This window comes from Electrophorus electricus, chromosome 2 (genome assembly GCF_013358815.1).
Source record: "Electrophorus electricus isolate fEleEle1 chromosome 2, fEleEle1.pri, whole genome shotgun sequence".
Lineage (NCBI taxonomy): Eukaryota > Metazoa > Chordata > Actinopteri > Gymnotiformes > Gymnotidae > Electrophorus > Electrophorus electricus.
The window spans coordinates 17,851,442-17,874,388 of NC_049536.1; the positions used below are offsets into that span (position 1 = coordinate 17,851,442).

The 22,947-nt window shown below is 39.7% G+C and overlaps 1 protein-coding gene across 2 annotated transcripts; it reads left to right on the forward strand.

The window, feature by feature from the left end:
• The first annotated feature begins 1,919 nt into the window (after positions 1-1,919).
• On the forward strand, positions 1,920-21,997 carry LOC113589333 (ectonucleotide pyrophosphatase/phosphodiesterase family member 2). Of its 2 annotated transcripts, none has more exons than XM_027028930.2 (25): positions 1,920-2,086; positions 4,350-4,458; positions 4,894-5,040; positions 5,244-5,369; positions 5,708-5,768; positions 5,962-6,059; positions 6,784-6,863; positions 6,958-7,077; positions 7,535-7,590; positions 9,303-9,368; positions 9,841-9,913; positions 10,301-10,409; positions 11,352-11,474; positions 11,681-11,712; positions 11,866-11,993; positions 12,195-12,276; positions 12,354-12,441; positions 12,623-12,798; positions 12,926-12,983; positions 13,149-13,288; positions 15,437-15,572; positions 15,844-15,921; positions 19,311-19,443; positions 20,028-20,181; positions 20,545-21,997. In XM_027028930.2, exons 1-25 carry the CDS (start codon positions 2,069-2,071, stop codon positions 20,713-20,715), a joined length of 2,562 nt encoding a protein of 853 aa, XP_026884731.2. In that variant the 5' UTR covers positions 1,920-2,068; the 3' UTR covers positions 20,716-21,997. The 2 variants fall into 2 exon arrangements, with proteins under 2 accessions (XP_026884731.2, XP_026884732.2); XM_027028931.2 differs by having other exon boundaries at positions 5,244-5,333.
• Positions 21,998-22,947: the final 950 nt, after the last annotated feature.

The window sequence follows — 22,947 nt, forward strand, 5'->3', positions numbered from 1 at the left end:
AGTTTACTGAAATCAGTAACACATGCTTACACAATATCTAAGATGGGACTGTGGAACACAAACACACAGTTTACTCTGTGTGTGTGTGAAGGTGTGAGCATGTGAAGGAGTAGAGCCTTAGCAGAAAATTCTATGTCCAAGATTCGTTCCGTTTATCTTCAGGATGCCTCATGGCTCTGGTGAGACTTGTGTGGGTTTTTACATGAGAGAAATGTGCTGCCGGTGCACCTTTAGCAAATAGCTGTTTGTGTATCTCTGGTCAAAGTTCACCAGGGCTCTCAAGCATTTTCCTGCTCTAAGGGTGGGAATGTACTTCAAAATAAGGCCTTACCTTCCAGAGAATTAAACATATATCAACAGTGAGAACAAGCACCGTTTTCAGCTCCAGTACACATAGCTTCTGAGCCTATCTGCCACAGAATTGGGCACTTTCTTGGGCAGCCCAGATATCATCTGATTATAGGGTTGTGTGGCATATAGCAGAGCTTTGGACAGGGAATTATGTATCCACATACATGTAGGGTGTGGCAATGTGGGATGGGGCGATTAAGCTGATCTGAACACGTCCTGTTTGGATAACAATCTTAATCACTTTCTGTGTTTGAACAGAATAGAATGATAGCTAATCAGGAAATTTGGTGTTGCATGTTTGTTGTATCCAGCAGTTAAAAAAATTAAAAACACATGTAGATCCAATTACTCTCTCCCATTTTCTTTCTCTCTCCCTCTTTCTTTGAAACAGGTGATGAAATTTAACTGTATCAATTCTCCAATCCTTATGTGGAGCTGATGGAAACATCTCCTAAATTAGACTTATAAGTCCATGAGTTCTTTATTTATTTATTTGTTTGTTTGTTTATTTATTTATTTCAGAAATAGGCCTAAATTTCCATCCTGGAATCCTGAGCCATTTTTATTGGGGGAGGAGGGGCACACTTACAGAAACAGGTCTGGAGGTGTATTTGTGTGTGTGTGTGTACATGGAAGTGTACACAGTTATTTGCACGTGGGTGTGTGTAAATGCTGTTTTTACAGGAACAAGTCAGAGGCTGTATGTGTGTGTGTGTGTGTGTGTGTGTGTGTGTGTGTGTGTGTGTGTGTATAGTGGACTTATGTTTTACTCAAGAGAAACCTCAAATGGGGCCAGTCTGTTGGTTTTCTGTTTGTTCTCTGTAGCTGATGGTAAATGTTACTCTGTAAATTAACACTATGATGTTCCTATAAAGGACTGTTGAGCTGTAGTTGATATTTGTACATGTTATAAATGTTATGGAATTATAACTGCATGGAGATTGAGAGTGTATAACCTCATACACTCTCTGTAAATTTTCACCAAGGTGGAAATAAATAAAGAATTTTTAAAAATAAAATATTTTTTTTTATAACAAACAACATTAAATTGTGTGTGTGTGTGTGTGTGTGTGTGTGTGTGTGTGTGTGTGTGTGTGTGTGTGTGTTTCAAACTTGGGTAACTGTCCTAATCTGTGTGCTCTGCTGCATCTCTATGTAAACAGAACAGATATATACCCATGGCAGCAAATGGCTCATTGGTTCACAAATGCCAGTACTTAAAGTGCTTAGGAGCTGATGTCAGCTTAAAGATCTCTGTGGTACACAAATGATCTGAATGACACATCGCTTGTCATCCCTCACAGATAACAACTAATGCAAAGCGATTAAACTAATTTGTTTAACTAATTTGACATCAATGGTACAGAAACCTTGCCAGTTTACAACAAACATTGGCTAAACATCAAAAATACCAAAAATTAACTCTTTTTGGGGGGGGGCATTTTCGCTCTACCCACCTTCCTAGACCATACAGTGCAGTTGGTGGCGCAGCGTCGGTATGAGGAGAGTTAAATGCTGACTGTTGTTCAGATGGCGACTAGCACGCGCGTCTCAGATGCCAAAAGCGATCATTACTTCACGCGCATTGGCTAGCAGAGGGGCGCACTCTGAACAAGGTAAACAGCACAAGCGCGTTCTGTCCCGCGCCAGTGTCATACCAGCAGGGTCGGCGGAGCATTCGCAAGCACGGACTAATGCCAGAAGGACATATCGGAACATGCGGCTTGAAAATTTGGTACGGTAAGATAAATTTAGTCTGTGAAGCGAAAGAGGTTTGAGAGCAGCGAGTTTTCACTAATGAGTGAGAGGCTACGGGGGTTAGTTTACTTTTCACTTTGAATCAGCAGAAGGGTTGAGATTTCGCAAGCTGTGCCGCAAATAAGATTCGTTTTCATGGATTTTTTAAATGATATATTTTAGGTTACAGTATAGGTAAACGTATAGCCATACACCATCATTATATCATCTGTCAGAAAGAGTATATTGACTACAAACGTGTTTGCAAATTAAATAAACACACATCGTAGCACGTTTGTATGAACTATAAGGGTTCTATTGACATTTCATGCAGAGCCCCGATAACCGTTCTTCCTATTCCAAGAAGCCTTAAAAACCCGAATTTCTACGGTGGCCCGAGAGGCAAATCACAATAGTACAAAGCAAGTAAAACTAGAGAACACTGGTGACTTGGGCAGCAACGGAAACACAATTAAACAGAATACAAATAATGTTGCTGTGTTTAGAGCAAAAACAGCAACATTATACAAATTAAGCATTAACAAATATCTGCAATTCTGGAAACAGTCAAAAGCTTACAGATCCGAAATGCAAGCCACAGCAGTATTAACTAAAAAGAAAAACATTTTCAAAAACGATGCATTTGGAGTTGCTCACAACAAAAGTGCTATTTGCCACTAGGGGTCGACATTTTACACATGAATGTGTGACGAATAAATCGTGGTAATTTATTTACGTTATTGCTGTAAATGCCCAGAAAGCTTACCATTCCTTAAAACGCTACGGAAGCTCTGGACGTCAGACTCTCCCTGTCTCCTCCATTTGTCTTCAGCTTCTTGTTTTACTCATGTTTTTTATATTTTTAACATATAAGCTAAACTTGTGAAGTGCCCCTAGTGGCCAGGAGAACATCTGTTGACGACCTCAAATACAGCGTTTGTGAAAATCTTTTAAATTTGGTCAATGAAGTTGTGGCTTAATGCTGCTGTGAGGTCACTTAATGTTTCAGTGCTATGAGCTTTTGGTTGTTTCCACAAATGTAGCATTTTTTTAAATGCTTTGTTTTTGTAAAGTTTTCACTGAGTGTGATTGTTTTCTGCTTAAATATATGTTTTCTCGCTTAAATGTATTTGTGTTCTGAGTGAAGTGTGCTGGTGAGGGGATGTATGGAACACAAGAGGAGTCAAGGGCGTCATTACTGTTGTGACGCTTGCTCTGGATCAGTGATATTGAACTGTGTATTAAAGGGCAGCATTACCGCCGTGATGCTTGCTCTAGATTAGTGGTGTCCATCTGTGTTTTGAAAGGCAGCATTACCTGTTTTTTTTGGGGGGGGGTTAAGTTATGTTATTTTTGTGCAACACTAAATGCATTAGATTAATCTTGACTACTACGCTACTTAACTACTATTAGAATGTCTATGTTGTTACAAAATAAACATAGCTGTTGTTTATATGTTGTAAATAAAAAACATAGCTGTCATACTACAGTTTTCTGTTGTGAAGTACTTAAGATAAATATACTAAAATAAGCCATTAGTCTGGTGACCATAATGTTACTGCAGTTAGGGAGATATTAGTAGACCCTACTCTGCTTATGTTTTGTGTGTTGCTGTGGATGCTAGAAGACCTTACTCTTCTTATGCTATGTGTGCATGCTAAGGTATGTGTTTGTAATGTTCAAATGTTGCTCAGCACTGTTAGAAAAAAAACAACCCCTTGGTGTGGTGATTCTTAAAAAGGTTTTTTTTGTTTGTTTGTTTGTTTGTTTGTTTGTTTGTTCTGTTTTATTTTTTTTCAGTTAGGATGTAGAAGCCCTTGAGTGTCAGGTGCACTGTGTTTTTTTGTGTGTCCTTCTGGACTTATACAGATGCTTTACAGTCAAGTGTGCAGTGATGTTTTGGTGTGTAGTGCAAGTGCACAGTGGTCTTTTACAGAAGCTTATGAAAAGGTTACCTCGATCCTGAGAGAAGAACCTAAAATTGGTTCTACCTGGATACTGTCTGTAATGTAATACCTCACTGCAAAATGATCAGAGCATAATATTTAGCTTTAAATGTAGTTATGCAATAACTGTTCACAGTGTTGTTTTTGCACTCCCTCATGTCCCGCACTCCTTCCTGTTGTCCGTGACTCCTATGCAAGACCAAATTCAGCTACATGAGCAATCTGTGTTCTTTTAAAACTGCTCATTTGAGTGTGTGTGTGTGTATATGTGTGAATATGCTTACATTTGTTATTAATGAATGTTTCTCTCAACAGATAGTTTGTGCTCTCTCATTCCTGTTTGGCCCCTGTGTGTGTGTGGCCTACGTGTTTCAAGCTGCACAGCCCACAGGAGAAAAGGATGATGGTCCCCAGCACCCTAAAAGTGAGAGCCCATACAGTGCATCCCCCTTTGCACACTGCAGTGGGGTGAACTCAGGGCAGATTCCTATACAGTACGTTTCCCCTCTCCACTCTGCAGTGGGGTGAACCCCAGGGCAGATAACCATACAGTGCATTCCCTCTCTCTGACCTGCAGTGGGGGTGAACCCCGAGTCAGATGCACATGCAGCCTGTGACCTGCCCCTTTCGGTCTGCATCACCAGAGAGCAGCCATGTGACTGCTGCTTTAGTTCATGCTGAAAACCTCCATTAGATTACTAACTACTACCTCATATCAGTACCTACTACCTCTTACTACTACTATCATATTTTAAAAGTATGTCAGTGTTTTAAAACAATGTCATTTGCATGTTTCTTTTGAGGCTGTGTGAAGATGATGTTTCACTTTCTGATTCTTCATTTAATTTCTGTCTGGCAGTATCTGAATGGGTGAGCTCTGCTGGCTCGTGTAAGGGCCGCTGCTTTGAGTTGGTGGAAGCAGAGCCTCCAGGCTGCAGGTGTGATAATCTATGTAAAACTTACTATAGCTGCTGTGTAGACTTTGATGAGCAGTGTCTCAAAACTGGTGAGTACACACACATGTGTGCAAACATATAAATGCATACAAAGACAGATAAACACAGTCACGTACTCTTCCACAAACAAATGCAGAAGTAATATTGTTGATTATTATCCATAAAGTTGCTTGGGTGTATCTAGGACACATGCCTGCACTCCTCTGTCTATGTACACATGTGCACATGTGCATGTTTGCGTGTGTGTCTGTAGCTGGAGGTTTTGAATGCAGTAAAGATCGATGTGGTGAGATCCGGAAGGAAGAGCACGCATGTCATTGTTCAGAGGACTGTCTGGAGAAAGGTGACTGCTGCAGCAACTACAAGTCTCTCTGCAATGGTGAGACGAGCAGCACACGTAAACACTCATGCCCTGGAAGGGTGGCTTCATCAGCCAGCCACTTTGTACTTTTGTGTTCTTTTCTAGTTTTGTGCTGGGCCAGTATAGGGATACTAATAAATAATAAATGTATGTCATTATAAATCAGGTTAAAACAGGTTATCAAGTTATTTAGTTAAGGTGGAATGGAGGTGGTCTAAACCAATAAATAAATTAGTTAATTAATTAAGAAATAGCATGAGAATATACACATACACGATAAATCGTATGTTTCAGTGTGTGTGTGTGTGTGTGTGTGTGCGTGTGTCTTGTTTAGTAAGTGTGCCTTTGGTTTGCAGGTGAGACTGCGTGGGTGGATGAAGACTGTGAAGAGATTCAAAACCCAGAATGCCCTGAAAGGTGAGGTGTCTAGCAAAACACCTCTAACACATGCTCACATTAAGTCAGTATTCAAATAGAAAATTAGCATTTTAAGTGCCACATTTGATGTGTGGAATTCAAATGGATGCTATAAGGTGGGGCTCAAATATCTATAGAGCAGTTTCCCTTTGTGGTCAGCATGAGTCGTGACTGTCATCTTGTATTTGTACAGTTTCGTCCGCCCTCCACTTATTATCTTGTCTCTGGATGGATTCCGTGCTTCCTACCTGAAGAAAGGAAAATCTGTGATCCCCAACATCCACAAACTCAGTACGACACAATCGCAGTAATAAAATAAGACCAACATACACATATACACAGTGAGCCTACACTTAACATAATGTACACAAATTTACAACTTATTAAGACATGCCTTAAGGTGAGGTTAAACAGGTCAATGTTAACATCATGAACATTATATTCTTTTGATTTGCCAGTAGTTCTACTGAATAAAGTTCTAACTTTATTTTGTTCCACAAACTAAAACAAGTGGCATAGTACTTTTAATACTGACTTTGAATCTGTTTTTTGGAATTTTTCTATCAGGTGGTGACAGAGCAATTCAATTTTACATTATATATTACTTATTCATAAATAAGGATGTTATTACACAAAACCATGTACAAACGTACTTCTAAGATGTAGAGGTGAAGTTCAAGGTGGTGTTCTAAGATGATATTCACCTATATTTGGCCTCAGGAACTTCATGGTGATCTGAATCTACCAAGTGACTTAAAAGACATTAAAGTTAAAAGTGTGTGAGAAGACTGATTTAGTTTCTCAGATAGTACTGACTGAAATGCAGCCCTCATTTGTCTCTGCAATTGGGATTGTTCTTTTCTGTTCATATTTTGGTATAATGTCACATGATGAAAGCCATAATATTTTATGGCTCTCCATGGTAGAACATCTTCACATGATTCACATGAGAATTCTAATTTTGTTTAGTAAATTACATTTGTTAAATAACTTAAATGTTTGGGTTTTTTGATAGGAACATGTGGAACTCATGCTCCTCACATGAGACCAGTGTATCCCTCTAAAACCTTCCCCAACCTCTACACACTAGCCACGGTATTCACAAGCCTGCTATTCATCCTAAAAATGATCAGAAAGGTCTCAGAAAAGTATTTAAAATAAAGGTTTTTTGCTGTGTGTCTTGGGCTAGGGGCTTTATCCGGAGTCTCATGGCATTGTGTGTAACACGATGTATGACCCAGTGTTCAATGCAACCTTTAACCTGCGTGGGAGAGAGAAACTCAAACACCGCTGGTGGGGCGGGCAACCTGTGAGTCTCTCCCCTTTTGTCATATCTTGGCCAGGTAGGCCAGGGAAAATGTCTTTAATTTGCATATCAAATGTTATATGTGCCTATTATTCTTATAGTGTATGTACAGCCATTCAGAATTATACATAGGCATTTTGTGTGCTGAGGCATCTCAGCCCTTCCAGATATCATTGGGGATTTAATGACAGCCTTTTAAAACCACTTAGTCCCTAACTAAGCACTGATATTTTACTGCTGGTTTTCAAGAATACCAAGTTTGTGGTGGTGAATTTACACTCTCAAAGTATGGAATTGCTTAAGAGTGTGCAGTAGATAATCATCGTGATATGAATGCTGACCATATTTTGAAAAAAATTCAAGGATGTCTTTAATGGTATGAACACCATACAAACATATGCTGTAAATGGATATGGTTTTTCAGTGTTTATTTTGGTTTCCACATATTTCTCCCCCTCAGATCTGGATCACAGCAGAGAAGCAGGGGGTGAAGGCTGGAACATTCTTCTGGCCTTGGTGAGCAGGTCAACCCTTAAGGAACAGCAACACCATGCAGTTACATTCACACTTCACATTCATGTTGATCTCTACAGGAATGATGTGCATAAAGTAATGCATTTCTTATTTTTTGTGACACTTTTAAAGCTGTAGGCAGAAGCATAGGCAGTTGTGTTACATTAGGCAAATGTCATTAGGGATGTCTATTATATTCATGGAAGTAGAGTCAGCAGAGTTTTGCATCATCGGTTTTTCGCTCTTTGTTCACTGAGATTGGCCAGCTGTGAAAGCCAGAGCAAATTAGTTCCTGATGGATATTCTTGACTTAGATCTTTTCTTTTGCTAATATAGCTAAATTATGCAGACCAATGCCAGCTTGCCAAAATGCCAAAACCCAACAGTTTATATACAGTTTGAGAAATTCATTAATAGTCTGACTAGTATAGTCAGTATAAGTCCAGACTGTCCAACAAATAACTGTTCTTAGGAAACTGCCCTAAAAATAGACCTGATATATTGAGTATAGGCAAAAAAGGCAAAGGATCGACTTGATGCTACAGCTGTCTGTTGGCAGTAAGGATAACCTCGCCTCAACTGCAGGTCAGAAAGGGGGAGCAGTAGAGATAACTACGCCTCCACTAGAGGTCAGAGTGAGGAAGCGGTAGGGATAACTACGCCTCCACTGGAGGTCAGGGTGAGGGAGTGGTAGAGATAACCACGCCTCCACTGAAGGCCAGAGTGAGGGAGCAGTAGGGATAACACCATGCCTCCACTGTGAGTGCAGATAAGCTGTGCAGGCATTTTTGCTGCACACTAATTCTCATCCTGCATAAAGAAAACTGAGAAGGTGCTTCTGACAGGCCCTGTATGGAGGCTTAAATCAGCTATTATGTCAGAGCACTGGCACAATAAAACTGCTGTTTGAAGGACACACTCTCCACCTTTCTTCAGTTTCAAGGGACTGAACAGTGTGTTCTTTTCTCCCAGGCTAAGTGCTCAATTTTGGGTTCTGACAGTGTGTGGGGAAAGAAGTGTCACCAGCACTCACATGATCCAACAAGCACGTGCATTTGTGTGCCTTCCAGGCATTTATTCAAACAAAACCCTCACACACATGCACCCCCCTCCCAGATACACGCACACCCCCACACACAACAAGGGCCATTCATCTTTGTCTCTATGCAATAGGATCTTGTTGAACTGCTTTTTCCCTTTTGTCTCCTACCTTACATAAACTAACAATGGCCATGCTTATTTTCACAAGGCTGTGGTGCCTCTCTTTTTCTCTTTCTCTCTATCATACTTTCTCCATCTCCTTGCTTCTTTCCATAAATCATATTTTCTACTTTACATATCTACATATATCTTTCTCCACCAATCTATTCCTCTCGGTTCTCCATCTTTCTCTCTCTCTCTCTCTCTCTCTCTCTCTCTCTCTCTCTCTCTCTCTCTCTTACTTTCTCTCTCTCTCTCTCTCTCTCTCTATATATATATATATATATATATATATATATATATATATATATATATATATATATATATATATTATATATATATATATATATATATTACATGCAAGTGAAACTGATCTTATGCTAATAATGTGATAATTCATATGTATGTGGGGGTGTCTTGCTGTGAGTCTTGCTGTAAGTACTCAGATGACTGTGAATGTCTGCTGTTGTAGTTGGTTGAATAACCCCTCCCCCACCTTTCTTGTGATGGTGTAGGGTGATTCCACTGGAGAGGCGAATTTTGACCATACTGAGATGGCTCCACCTGCCTGATGATGAAAGGTCAGCCCCTTTGGCTACTGAAAAACAAATCTCCTTTCATGTGTAATAAGGGTCTTTATTCTGTCAAAATAGAAGTAGTCACTTTTTAGCCCCTTTTTTGCAGAGCTATTTGTACACCGTTTTTGAAATGTAAACTCTAAGAAACAAAGTTAGTTCAATTGTTATTCCATTTCACCTCAGTTATAATGAATAAGGAATGATTCATTGCAAATACAATTCAGACAACAGTGCTGTTAGACACCAGATACAATAAATGCAATAAACCGTACACGCTACAATTTTACTACAGTTACACTACAGAAGTAATGCACTATTAATAAAATATAGAAATCTGTACAGTATATTAAACAATCACTAAACACAGGACAGGACAATAGACTAGGTGGTAGGCAGTGGGTAATGGGGTGGGTGGGTTTTACATGTATTATACGTATTATATGTTCATATTAAAAATACCATCACATTGTTACAGGCCACATGTGTGTGCAGTGCACTCTGAGCAGCCTGATACCTTTGGGCACAGACTAGGACCTCTTAGTAATGAGGTAAGACTCCAAGCTAATTGGCTTTCACCTCATTGTCTCTCAGCCCATCGGCTCTCACCCTATCAGCTTTCACCTCATCAGCTTTCACCTCATCAGCTTTCACATTATTGGCTCTCTCACCCAAGCTGGTGATTCTATTGTGCACTGTGCACTTAGGAAGCTGGTGATTCTATTGTGATGTTCTATGTAATTAAATAATTACAGTAGTTAATGTATTAATTAAAAATATTTTCATAATTCCACTTTTGCATGTTAGTAAGTCATAAATAAAATATAATTTCATGAAAACGTGAGGGAAGCAGTTTGCTGTGGCATACCTACACGAAAGTGTTGTTTTTCTGTGTGTGTGTGTGTGTGTGTGTGCGCGCGCGCACACACATTGTGCAGTTGGATAACCCCCTGAGGGAAATCGATAACATCATAGGTCAGCTGATGAATGGATTGAAACAAATGAACCTGCATCGCTGTGTAAACATCATCTTAGTGGGCGATCACGGTAATAAATGCATTCCATTAAGCTTCACCGTTTAAGTTTCATACCTGAAATAAAGTTGTAGTGGGACACTTGTACATTGACAGTTGGATTCATTACTTTATATAATCAAACCATAAATTTTGTTTCATGCTTATGTCATGAAACTTCAGTTTCAGAAATATGGCATCTGTAATGGTCATGTGTGTTTAGTGGGTAGGTCAACTGATTATTGAAATAAGTACCACCTATCTTAGCCACTGTTGAAAAGTCTGACAAAGTTTGAATCTAAGGTCAATGTACAATTGGCAAAAAACCTTCCAGTGTGTAATATTGTTCTAGTCTCTTTGTGTTTCTGTAATTATGGCAAATTATTTATACACTACATCAATAGGGGTTTCAACTAGTTGGTTTTTCATTTGGTTTTGCATGAATTCTGCAGTAATTAAGAGACTGACATATTCCAGGCATCCTTTAGTGAGGTTTCAGCATGTTGCTGTTAATTAGTTCCAGACCCCCTTCTTGTAGAGGTCCTTTTTGAATCGGATGAGGTTTTTTTTAACAAGCACTCAAGTTCATCTCATTGTGCTCTCAGGTTTATCTCACAGGTGCTTCGGCTGGTGAGAGATCCAGTGTCTGTGGGGGCTGCATTTCTGAAGTTCAACTTGCTTTTCTTTTCTGTTTAATTATTCTGACAAAGTTTTCGGTTTGTATTGGATTGTCTGGAGAATCCACAGGCAAATCCATTTGACCTGTAGTGTCATTTATATGGTGAGACTGTGTGTGTATGGGGTGGGGTAGCGGGTGGGGGGTGAGACAATTAGTGCAGATAGCCTCCTATCCTTTCCCTCTGTGAATGTATGTTTATATAACAAAGGGGGCCTTCTGTGTCTGATATCTGATAGAGTGTGTGTGTGTGTGTGTGTGTGTATGTGTGTGTGTGTGTGTGTGTGTGTGTGTGTGTAGGAATGGAGGAGGCCCATTGTGACCGGACTGAGTATCTGAGCTCATATGGGCTCGAAACTGATAACTTTGCTCTCATCCAGGGTACTTCTGGTAGACTAAGACCAAAAAACATCAGCACACTATGTAAGATGCACTGCACACACACACACACACACACACACACACATACACACACACACACACACACACACACACACATGTATACACTCATATTCACACATGCAAACACATACAAAACGAATGTACTATCTTTAAAATACACAGAAAGTTAGATAAATAAACAAAAACTGGTGTCATACTCACCTACATATTAAATTTCTTTTTTTCAGATGACCCAAAAGAGATGGTAGCTAATTTAACAGTAAGTATATAGCATGCACACTGACAAAGAGAGTGTACCTAATTTAACAGTAAGGATATAGAATGTACACTGATAAAAAAAAATGTTGTATTCCCTTACATGTTGGCAACATCACATGCCTGTATGTGTGTTTGCTGTGTGCTCTGGCTCTAGTGTAAGATGCCCAATCAGCACTTTAAAGCATACCTGAAACAAGATCTGCCCAAGCGTCTGCACTATGCCAACAACCGCAGGATAGAGGACGTTCACCTACTCATGGAAAGGAAGTGGCTCATATCAATGTGTGTGTGTGTGTGTGTGGTTGTGGCAAAAGAATAACCAACAAATATCACAATCTCAAATTACAATATTCAAATACTGAATAGGCCGATTTCCATCGTACTTAATAAATACAGTGTTGCTGATAGTGATATTAGTCTTTGTGCTAACTGAAACAGTTGGGGGAGGCTCAGGGCAGATGGTAACGTTTTCCTGTGTTGTAGGGGTCCTCCTGAGAACCGATTACCAGGCAGTTGTTGGTACTTTGGCGATCATGGATTTGACAACAAAATAAGCAGCATGCAGGTGCTATTTTAAATTCAGGAAAGATTCTGTATGAAGCCATAACAGAGGCTGACTGGTTTGTGTTTACTTTTTCATAGACAATCTTTTTGGGCTATGGACCAAGCTTCAAGTTCAGGACACAAGTTCCTCCTTTTGAAAATATTGAGCTTTATAATTTAATGTGTGGTGAGAATACACCCCCTTAATTGTGTTCTGAATATGATTCTCTCTCTTAATGTGCCTATTGTAAACATTACAACTGTAAACAGCTGTTCCATGGAATGAGAAACCAATGTGCACATGTGTGTTGGGTGGGTGTTCGTACATGTGTGTGTGTGTTTGTGTGTGTGTGTGTGTGTGTGCGCAGACCTCCTGGGGCTGACTCCCGCACCTAACAATGGAACTCACGGTAGCCTGAACAGCATGCTGAAGAACCCGTCTTACACACCAGTGCAGCCAACGAAAGTGACTCCACCCAAACCTGCAGAAAGTTCCACCTCTTCTACCGCCTTCTACAACCTGGGCTGTAGCTGTGATGATGAGGTCTTGGGCACGTGCACGCACATGCACACACACACACACACACACACACACACACACACACACACACACACACACAAACAAATCCTGGTCTTTTAATTTCTCTCTTCTTATTCACTCTCTCTTGCAGAATAAAGTCGAGGAGACCAGTCAGGTGTTCTCTCTAGAAGACGTCAGCTTGTTAAACAGTTAAGCCCCCTGGCAGTTCTGAAAAATTCCCATACCTAATGTCATTATGTCATCAACCAAACTGGATTCTCTGAATGGACCGCCTCCAGGACATGATTTGCTATCTAAAGCAATGAGTAACACACGTCAGAGCTGATCCCTGGGAATGTGCACATTTGTCGTAGATGACACCCACTTGCCGTTTGGAAGCCCTGCTGTCCTGTTCCAGACTTCCTACGTGCTCCTGCAGCATGTCGACTACATTAGCGGCTACAGCTTGGAGCTCCGCATTGCCCTGTGGTCTGCCTTCACCATTACGACACAGGCAAAGGACACGTTTACATGCACACCCATTTACCATGTACAGCAGATTCATTATGCATTAGGTACCATACCCTTATGTGGTACACAGGCATAGCTATGTACGCACACCTGCACTCACCTCAGCACACCCACACCTGTACTCATGTAGATGCACAGTAAGACACTGTTTCACAACTGTGCCCATGAACCATTCACATTATCCATCTTCTTGGTTATCCATGCTCTTGGTCAGTCTTTGGTTACATTCCTGCTGTTTGATAACACTTTGTTCCCACATGGGAAATGTAGGTAAAACAGCAGCAGTCTAATGACAATGTGAAAGACAGTGTAGTAAAATAATATAAACAGAAAAACAAATTGTAAGAATAAATCAAGTTTAAATAACTAGAAAAATATACACTGAAAATATGCAAGACACAAACAGCAGGATATAATAAAAAATATGGAATGTCAGTAACAATAATAAAGATCAGTGAGTGCAGTTATCTGCCAGAGGCTGGAAAAAGTACAAGAGTCAATGCAGATGGAAAAAAGAGCTGCGATATAAGAGAGATGAAGTAAGAATGTTGTTATACAGGCTGATGGCTGCAAAAGGAAGGAGACATTGCTCACATCTGCACTGTGGCAGGTGCCTGCTGGTCACTGTGCTCTGGTGAGAACCAGTAGTTACAGGAGGCATATGGGATATGTGAGCTTGCTCATGATGACTGAGAGCTTGGCCAGCTCTCTCGTCTCCACCACCCTGTCCATGGGGCTCAGTCTGAGCCCCAGGCCTGACACAGCTTTCCTGATGTTTGGGTCTGTTAGTGTGTCTTGCGGTACTGCTTCTTCCGCAGCACATAGCAGCATAAGAGATGGCACATGACATTAGCGGCTCATAGAGTGTGTAGTAATTGTCACATACACCAAAGGACCTTGCTCTCCTTAGGAAACAGAGTTTGCCAGTTCTTGGACTATTTATGTTTCCTGCCCAAGTCTGAGGTGTAGATTGTGAAAAGCAAGGGACCCGTAATACACCCCTGAGGAACACCCACACTGCTTTTGGCATGCTTTCATATGCTTCCATAGCTGCACATCCTGAGTTCTGTGGGTCTGTGGTAGTCTGTGAAATAGCATACCAGTGCACAGTCCACCTATGTTTATCCTTCAGAAGTGTGAGCTGCGTGGGGTTAAAGGTGCTTGAGAAGTCAAAAAACATGGCTCTCATGGTGTTACCTGTCTTCTCCAGGTGAGAGTACGTTCTGTGCAGAATGTATATTCTCAACCCCCACACATGGTCTATAAGTGAACTGTATCCATCATTGTAATCATGTTTTTAGGTGACTGAAATCTAGCTTTTCAAGTGTCTTCATCAGATGTGAAGTTATTGCCACAGCTCTGTAGTCATACAACTCCTTCAGGTTTATCTGCACTCCACAAGGCAGATCTACACAGGCCTTCAGTAATTTAGAGCAGACACTGTCAGGACCTGCTTTCCTACATGTAGTCTCCTTAGCCATCTCCTCACCTGATCAGCTGTGATGGACATGGGTTGTTGGGGCAGGGGAGAGCAGAGGCAGACCCTCATTATGGTGAGAGTGATTGTGAAGGGTAGGGGCAGGGCCCTGGGAGTTGGATGAATGAAGGACTCACACTATTCTGGTGAAGAAGATTAAACTCTCTTACCTTGTCTAAAGTGTCCACTGTTTGCAATTCTGGTCATGTACAGTGAACCCGGGGTCTGTTTTGAAAAATAGATCAGATGCCATATTACAGAGTAGCCATTTAGCAGTCCTTGTTCCTACCCAACACACAATAAACACTGTAAAATATAAAAACAAAATGAAGGATGCAAAGTACCTGGAGCTGCTGTTACACTCTGCCACAAGCAAGTTGCCATCTAGACAAATTGCTGAGTTTGCTGAGTGTTTTCGGTGACAGACCCAGCAGTGCTCAATATAGCAGTGATACAGACATGTGTAAAATTTCCAGCCACACTGCCATGTCAATTGTAGTACTGTCTGGAGAATGGCCCAATAATATCTAGTTACCCAGAAATTATTGGAGAAGAGGGAACCAGGCAAATTTGTGTGCATGTGCATTTGTGTTTGATTGTTTGTGTGTGTGTGTGTGTGTCCTCACCTGTTTGACCCAGCTCTCTGTTATACAGGCGGATAGAACCCCATTCCCATACTCAGGTTCAGACTGTTTGAGAGCTGATATTCGTGTTGCTCCCGAACACACACAAACCTGTGACTCTGACAACCAGGATACTGAGATCCTCCGAGCATTCCTTTACCCACCTGGTTAGTGCCTCTCGCTCATACACACACAGACACTCATACTCACAGGACTGAAATAGCAGGAGAATTAAAATGTTACATGATATTGTTTAGCTCAGTGGGTACACAGCCTCTTGATTAGACATCTGAAAAGGTGGAAACAAATGTGGCATTTTCACTCATGTATACTGCAAATACAAACATCGTTTCCATGTAAAAGGTAAACTCTTAAAACAAATACAAACCCTGTTTCCATGGAAAAGGTCAGCCAAGCTTGTCTGGCATTTCTCCACAGATAAGTCTTCTACTCCTGAATCCAGATATGATGCCTCCCTGATCACAAACACAGTACCCATGTATCGTGCCTTTAAGAGTGAGTATGTTTGTTTATCCTTTCCGTAAGAGTGAGCATAATTTTGTACATATTCTTTGAGTGAGCATGATAATATATTGTGTTCCTATTCTTTAATAGTGAGCATGATGGTTGTAGCAAAAGCACAATTTTATGTATTATTGAAAAGGGGCACCACCACAAAATATAGGGAAAATATATCAACTAACAATGGGGAAGTACCGAAGGCTTATTAACGTTATATCAGTCTCATTCCTAAATTAGTTGCCATTGCTTCATATATATTTGCCACGAGAACCAACTTGTTGAATAAATGGGAAGTTTATTGATCAATGAATAAACAAATTATTGACGTTGTGAAACGGGTGCTATAGACTACTATGATGGACTTGGCTCAGGCTACAGAATACCTAACGAGTGACAATGGAATGAGAAAAGAACGGGGACAGAGGAGATAAAGAAAATTAATTAAATAATAATAATAATAAATCACCAACAAAGACAAGAACTAGTATCAGAGGGAAGAACTTTTGCACAAGCCAGAGAACTGCTTGGCTAAGGTGCTAACTAAGACTAGTCTATCCCAAAAAGTTAACAGAGCTAACAGTGAACGTCACTATCAGATGGCTGCCTAAAAGATGAAGATATTCCTATTCCTATTATTGTAGTGCACTTCCAACGACCCTGTACCAAAGTTTATCCCGAATCGACGAGCCTGAACTTCACTGAGAGTGTAGAGCTGAGATGGACAATTCCTTGACTTCACAGGTGTTAATACGAGATCGTATGATAGATGTAGATTGTAGAAATGTAAGGTTGGCTAATTAGTGCTAATTACTGTTGGCCAAACAGGATTAATTCCACTTTACCAACGATGCAAAACAAAAATTTGACTATCTTGATGGAATAATGGAAAACAAATTAAACAGTTTAAGACAAACACTAGATATAAGATAAGACATTAGATATAAAATAGATATAAACTAGATATAAAATAAGACACTATACTAAGTACTTAATTCTTCTCGCAAGAGGTTCTAACTTCTTTTCTGGATCCAACTTTCCTCACGTTTAACTAATTATTATTCATGTGCGTTAATGTTTATAACCCTTACTTATACCTCTTTCTCTCCGGCCTTGGCGGGTAAAAAGAAAAATAATTTTAACAAAAAGAATAGAAAGGGGAATAAAACAAATGGGTAGTGATATTTGGTTATGAGACATATGTCTTTTAAACTATAACAGGTAGGATCAGTTACCTTAATTCACCTGAGCCATTTGGTCCACATATTTAGATTGCAGATGTTCTGATAAGTAATATAAAGCACACAATTATATGTAAGAAAGCAGTTACATTTTCCAAGAAATATACAACTTAAAAACAGTTGGTTATGGAGAGAGATAGAGGAGCATAGAAGAGAGATATAGAGAATGGAAAAAAAGCATGATTACTACACATGTATGTTACTGTCCCAGCATTAATAATGCAAATAATCTTCTCTCTGTTATACTTGAGATGAGGAGGTAATCACTAAGTAATTCATGTATAAAGGTTAATATACAAACACTAGAAAAATAGGGTTAAGACTTGGATATAATGGTTTCATGACTGACTGAAATAACCAGACATAAGAAAAGGTAACATAACTAGAGAGAGAACCTGTTTCATAACAGTTCAGTGCTAGATAGCTTAGTTAGACTTCATCCCAAATTGAGAGTGTTGAGCCTATTATGTATATAACAATGCATTGTTGGCCATACTTGGTTAACAAGTCCAGATGGGAAGTCAATTATACTCAATGAAGGGCGCTGTGGATCCATTGTCCGTACCATCCATCTGAAATACCAAACCTTGTTAAAAAGGAAACAATAAAAAATTATATTCCATACATGATGGGGTCTTGTTGCAATGCTCGCGAGAAGGCCTTTCACAAGAGAAACATGAAATTCCATTATTCTTTTGGGAATACGGTCTTTTATAAGTTTTTCTTGCTTCAAGTATTCCAGGTTGTGAATTTGTCCCTAGATTTCACATGAGGTGCTTTATGACTTTGTTGCGCCCAGTTCAGGGCTGGGGTCGTAAAGTTTGGGCAGTGTGTCCTGGCAGGGTAATAAACCTTCCTTACAGAGTGGTGTGGAGACCTGACAAGAAAAGAGAGTACCTTTTTAGCAGAGCCAAAGGTATTCTGGTATATGTCAAACAAAGCCTCTCAGAGTGGGTGTGATGAGCTCTCCCAGGGGTGAGGATCTGGTCGCTCCACAGGGCATTGATTGGCATTCCAGTACATCTTGATAAGGACACTTTCTGTAAGAATTGTTGGGGTACCTTAGGAGCGGGCTGCAGCTTCCACTACAATTGTGTACCTGTTCTTTAAGAGTGAGCATGATTGTGTACCTATACTTTAAGAGTGAACAGGCTTACAAACCGTACTTTTAAAAGTGCAGTAAGTGATATTCAAATAAAGTTGCATTTTGAATTTAGCATTTTATTGCTTTTGTAATGTGGATGGCCACAAGAACACAACAGAAAGTAACAGAAATTAATGTTTCCTATCTGTCGCAATTTAGCAGTTTTCTTTTTTGTAAAATTTGTGAATTTTAGATTATAAAAAATAATGACATATGTAGCCTCTCAGTTTTGGATCTCCCAGACATAAGTGAAGCCTGTGACACAGTTTTGTATTTTACTCGACAGACTGCAGAAGTGGGTTAGCCTCTCTGGTGTAGTGTTGGTGCAGATACTTAAAGGTGCCCTAGAATGCATTTATTCAATATTTTTCAATTGTGTCCGATATATGACTTTGATCAGGGCAAAAAAATACCCACATTGACTTTTCAAATGATGGGCATTTCCACTTAAGTGGTTACATTGCTTGGAAGGAGCACGCTCGCTAGCTATAGGCCTAGATTGTATATTTCTAAGCAATCAATTGAGCGAGGAAGCTTCTGAGTTATGTCTTGTTAATGAAATATAAATTAGAAATAAAAATTAGAGTGTGCCTATGTACTGTGCCTTTAAGGCTGAGTGTGATAAATTCCATTCCCTTCAGTAGCCTGCACTTGCATGCAGCTGCTATAGAAGCCTTCTAAGCCATCGAGTGATGTTGCTGTAGGCCCTAATCCAGTCAAAGCCCTGTGGGTGTTGATTTAGTCTGGGTGTCTGGGTTTTTGTGTGTGTGGGTGTGTACATAAGGTGTCCAGGGCAGAGTGACACCATTATTCTCTAAATGGAAGCTTGTCTAGATAGCCATTATTACATGGATGCACGTACGCAGACACAAACGTTTTTGAGACGTTGCGCAGTGTTTACGTGTTTTTTTTTCTGTTTTAACTCTCTTTTTTATTCTTTGTCCAGTCTCTATCTCTGTGTTGTTATACTGACTGTTTGGTTTCCTGTGTTTTGTGTGCAGGGATTTGGAGTTACCTGCAGGAGGCAGTATTGACTCACTATAGTGCAGAGAGGACTGCCATTAATGTCATTACTGGGCCCATATTTGACTATGATTTTGATGGACTAAGAGACACGGTTGAAAAGATCAGACAGTAATGAAACGTTCACAAACCCACTCACCCACTCACCCACCCAAAGCAGTCTTTTAGAAATGATTTCAAAATGAATAACTCACTAGTTTTATCGAGTGGTACCTGCTCATTTGTTATATGTGTGTTCATTGTTGTGTAAGTAGGTGTAAGCTACTACAACTGGCAGTAAAGGAACATTCTTTGTTCTTTGTAGAACAACCTGTTTTACTTCTTGATCCCTGATAACTTTCTGAGATAGTTTTGAGTGTATATTTGGGTGAGAATCCCTAGGATAGAAATGTCCTGATTATGTAGGAAAAACTGGAGGAAAAGTGTGATATCCTACCTTGTCAGGACTGGCAAAATAGTTCTGAAAAGGTAAGGTGCTTTTTTTAAAGAAAACTCATTTTTTTAAGATGAAAGGGCATATTTTTGTTTACAAAAATAGGTTAAGGGTTAGGGATAGAAAATGTCATATAGGTAGTTACACACACACACACACACACACACACACACACACACACATATAAATATATATATATATATATATATATATATGTTGATTAGTGTGTCTATCTCTGTCTGTGTGTGTCTGTGTGTTGCAGGCATGCCGGCGAATCTGCCCCAGTCCCCACTCATTACTATTTGATAATTACAAGCTGCGAGGGAGAGAATACAACGGTGGAGGAGTGTAATGGATCACTCTCTGCTATTACCTTCGTCCTGCCAAACCGCCCTGATAACTCAGAGAGCTGCAATGTGAGCACACACAGACACGCACACAAACACAAACACACACACACACACACACATGCCGAACCATGATAAAAATGTGTGTCATCAGAAACCTTAGGAACTGCCTTTGGGGAATGTCTGCCATTGCATTTACAGCAGTGATGTAGGAACAAATTAAAAATTACAGTATAGTCAATAGGCCTCCTATGACTGTAACCTTTAATCAAACTAAAGACTCATGCAGACATGTTTAGACTTTAAGACCATGAGGCATAGTTGTGCTAGATCATTGTTCCTCATCAAATTCTGTGTTTACATCTCTATCTCCCAACCTTTAAAGTGTTTCGGGCCTCTGACATTTGACCTTGACTGGTATTTGCTTCACAGAGCGTGGAGAATCGGTCTGGCTGGGTGGAGGAAGTCCTGCATACACACACAGCCCGTGTGCGTGATGTGGAACTCCTCACTGGGCTGGATTTCTACCGCACCATGCACCTGCCCTACACACATGTCCTTATGCTCAAAACGTACATGCACACATTCGAGGAGAATGCCTAACCTCACAGAGGTGTAGCAAGAAGCCAATTGCCACATGGCAACCAACCTCGTCCAAAATCAGTGCTCTCTCTTTCTACCCTGGTCAACTTTTGCTTAGGTGTATATTTTTTTTACGGTTTGTCATATTTATTATTCACTTAAAACAAAATAATACCACATTAAAAATAGCTAAACTTTACAACACCACAGGCTTTCTATGTTTGTAACTGAAAAACTAGACTCAGTATTTCTGAGTGAGAATATTGTCTTTCTGTGTGCTTGTGTGTATATGTGTGCTTGTGGGTAGACATGCGTTTGTGAGTCCAGATGTTGTAACGTTTTTGTGTTAGAAGGTTTTTGCTAGAATATACATTTGCCATTGTGTGGGCACACGTCATACTATGTGAAAATGCTCGAACAGTATGAATGGCAGGTGGGATTTTGTGTTTGTGTGTGTAGCTTCATTCTCCCATTTCACGGTGATAATAATGTGACAGCACAATAACATATTTTAATCCGGACTGCAATCCCACCCCTAGACTCCTGTATGTCAGATTAATGATTCTGAACCTGTGAGTGGGGAGAATATCCTGACTTGTAGTGAATAAGTGACCTGTATCTGCATGTGATTAACTCATTAAAACCTAGTAAAGTCTAAATAGTAATAAATCCATGTACTGCATTTGGGAGACTGTACAGGTGTTCATTATTTAATAACTCCTCATAAATATATCAACTGTTTAGAAATGATCATATCACAGATATTAGGTCTGTGTAGAAGAAGTGTGCTTTATAGAAATACTAGTATTCCAAATGGTAGCCTTAATTCCCAAGTGCTGTGAACAGAATATGAGAAATTTATGTATTTATGTATTTCTGCATGTATTTCTGCAACATGTCGATTACAGTGATGTGATTCTATAATTTCTATCAATTAAGTAATATTTTTAAATGAATTCAGTTTATTTTTAAATGAACACAATTTGTCCCTTCAACAACTTGGATCCGAGCATATAATAAATGATCATCAAAACTGTCAGAAATCAGAAGCACAGCAATGTGCAAAGCCACCATGTATGCTCTGTGAAGAGGGGACTCCTTGGAGACCGGCAGAGTCATAGGGAATTTCCATGGCACCAGCAGCTGTGCAAATGAGAAAAAGCACACATTAGAAAGGGCTAATGTAAGCATAATTGTGAAACTTCTCCATTTGTTTTTTTCATCGTGTGGGTATATGCATGGAGCACATGAAGTGCACGGAAAGCCCACAATGCACAAAAAAATAAAAATTATTACCAAGCTGTCTATGATTACTGTGAGATGAAAAACTGATAAAACGGTATTACTGAAAACATGAAATTATATCAAGATTCATAAATCACCATAATCATTATAATATACCTTGGTATAATGATTACCTTGGTATAATGATCACATTCGCAATATAAAACAAAACACTTGAAAAATAGAATGTAAATGGCACAACATTAAGCTTGTCATCTTCCAGCTTGCATGGAAGGAAGTATAGAAAAGCACTTATTACCACTCAAACAACTTATCTCTTGATCCTAATAGAAAATAATAAAAAAAATAATCCTAGATTCCAGTATAGTAAAATTGTGCATCTAATTAGGAATAAAACTGACACCAATTCTCCACCTTCCATTTATTTCCAAGATCCTAGAAAAAGATGTAACTCAGCAGCTAAGCTCATACCTGAGTTAGAACCAGATACATGAAGTCTTTCACTCAGGTTATAGGCCTCATCATAGTATAGAGACAGCACTGATTAAAGTAGGTAATGGCCTGTTGTTGGCTTCTGACCAGGGTTATGTATCTTTGCTTATATTGCTTGATCTGCGGTCAGCATTTGACACTATAGATTACAACATTTTACTAGATAGACTCGAAAATGTTGGGATTAGGTGAATAGCCCTTTCCTGGTTTAAATCATATCTAGCTGATCACTACCAGTTAGATAAATGGAGACTTCTCAGCATACAACAAGGTTAGCTATGGTGTCCCACAAGGATCTGTTCTAGGGCCTTTGATTTTTTCTTTATATATGCTACCTCCAGGTGAGATATGTAAACACTGTTCTAGTTACCACTACTATGCTGATGAAACTATATGAGCTATATGTCTCAGCCAATCCAGAGGACCTATATCAGTTTAGTATTATTGATGAATGCATAAAGGGCATCAGACACTGGATGTTGAGGAACTTTCTCTCACTTAATCCTGACAAAACAG

Coding starts and splice junctions, on each gene's coding strand:
- LOC113589333 (XM_027028930.2), top strand. Junction 12,277..12,353: donor ACAAAATAAGCAGCATGCAG/GTGCTATTTTAA, acceptor ACTTTTTCATAG/ACAATCTTTTTGGGCTATGG. Junction 15,573..15,843: donor AGCATTCCTTTACCCACCTG/GTTAGTGCCTCT, acceptor ATTTCTCCACAG/ATAAGTCTTCTACTCCTGAA.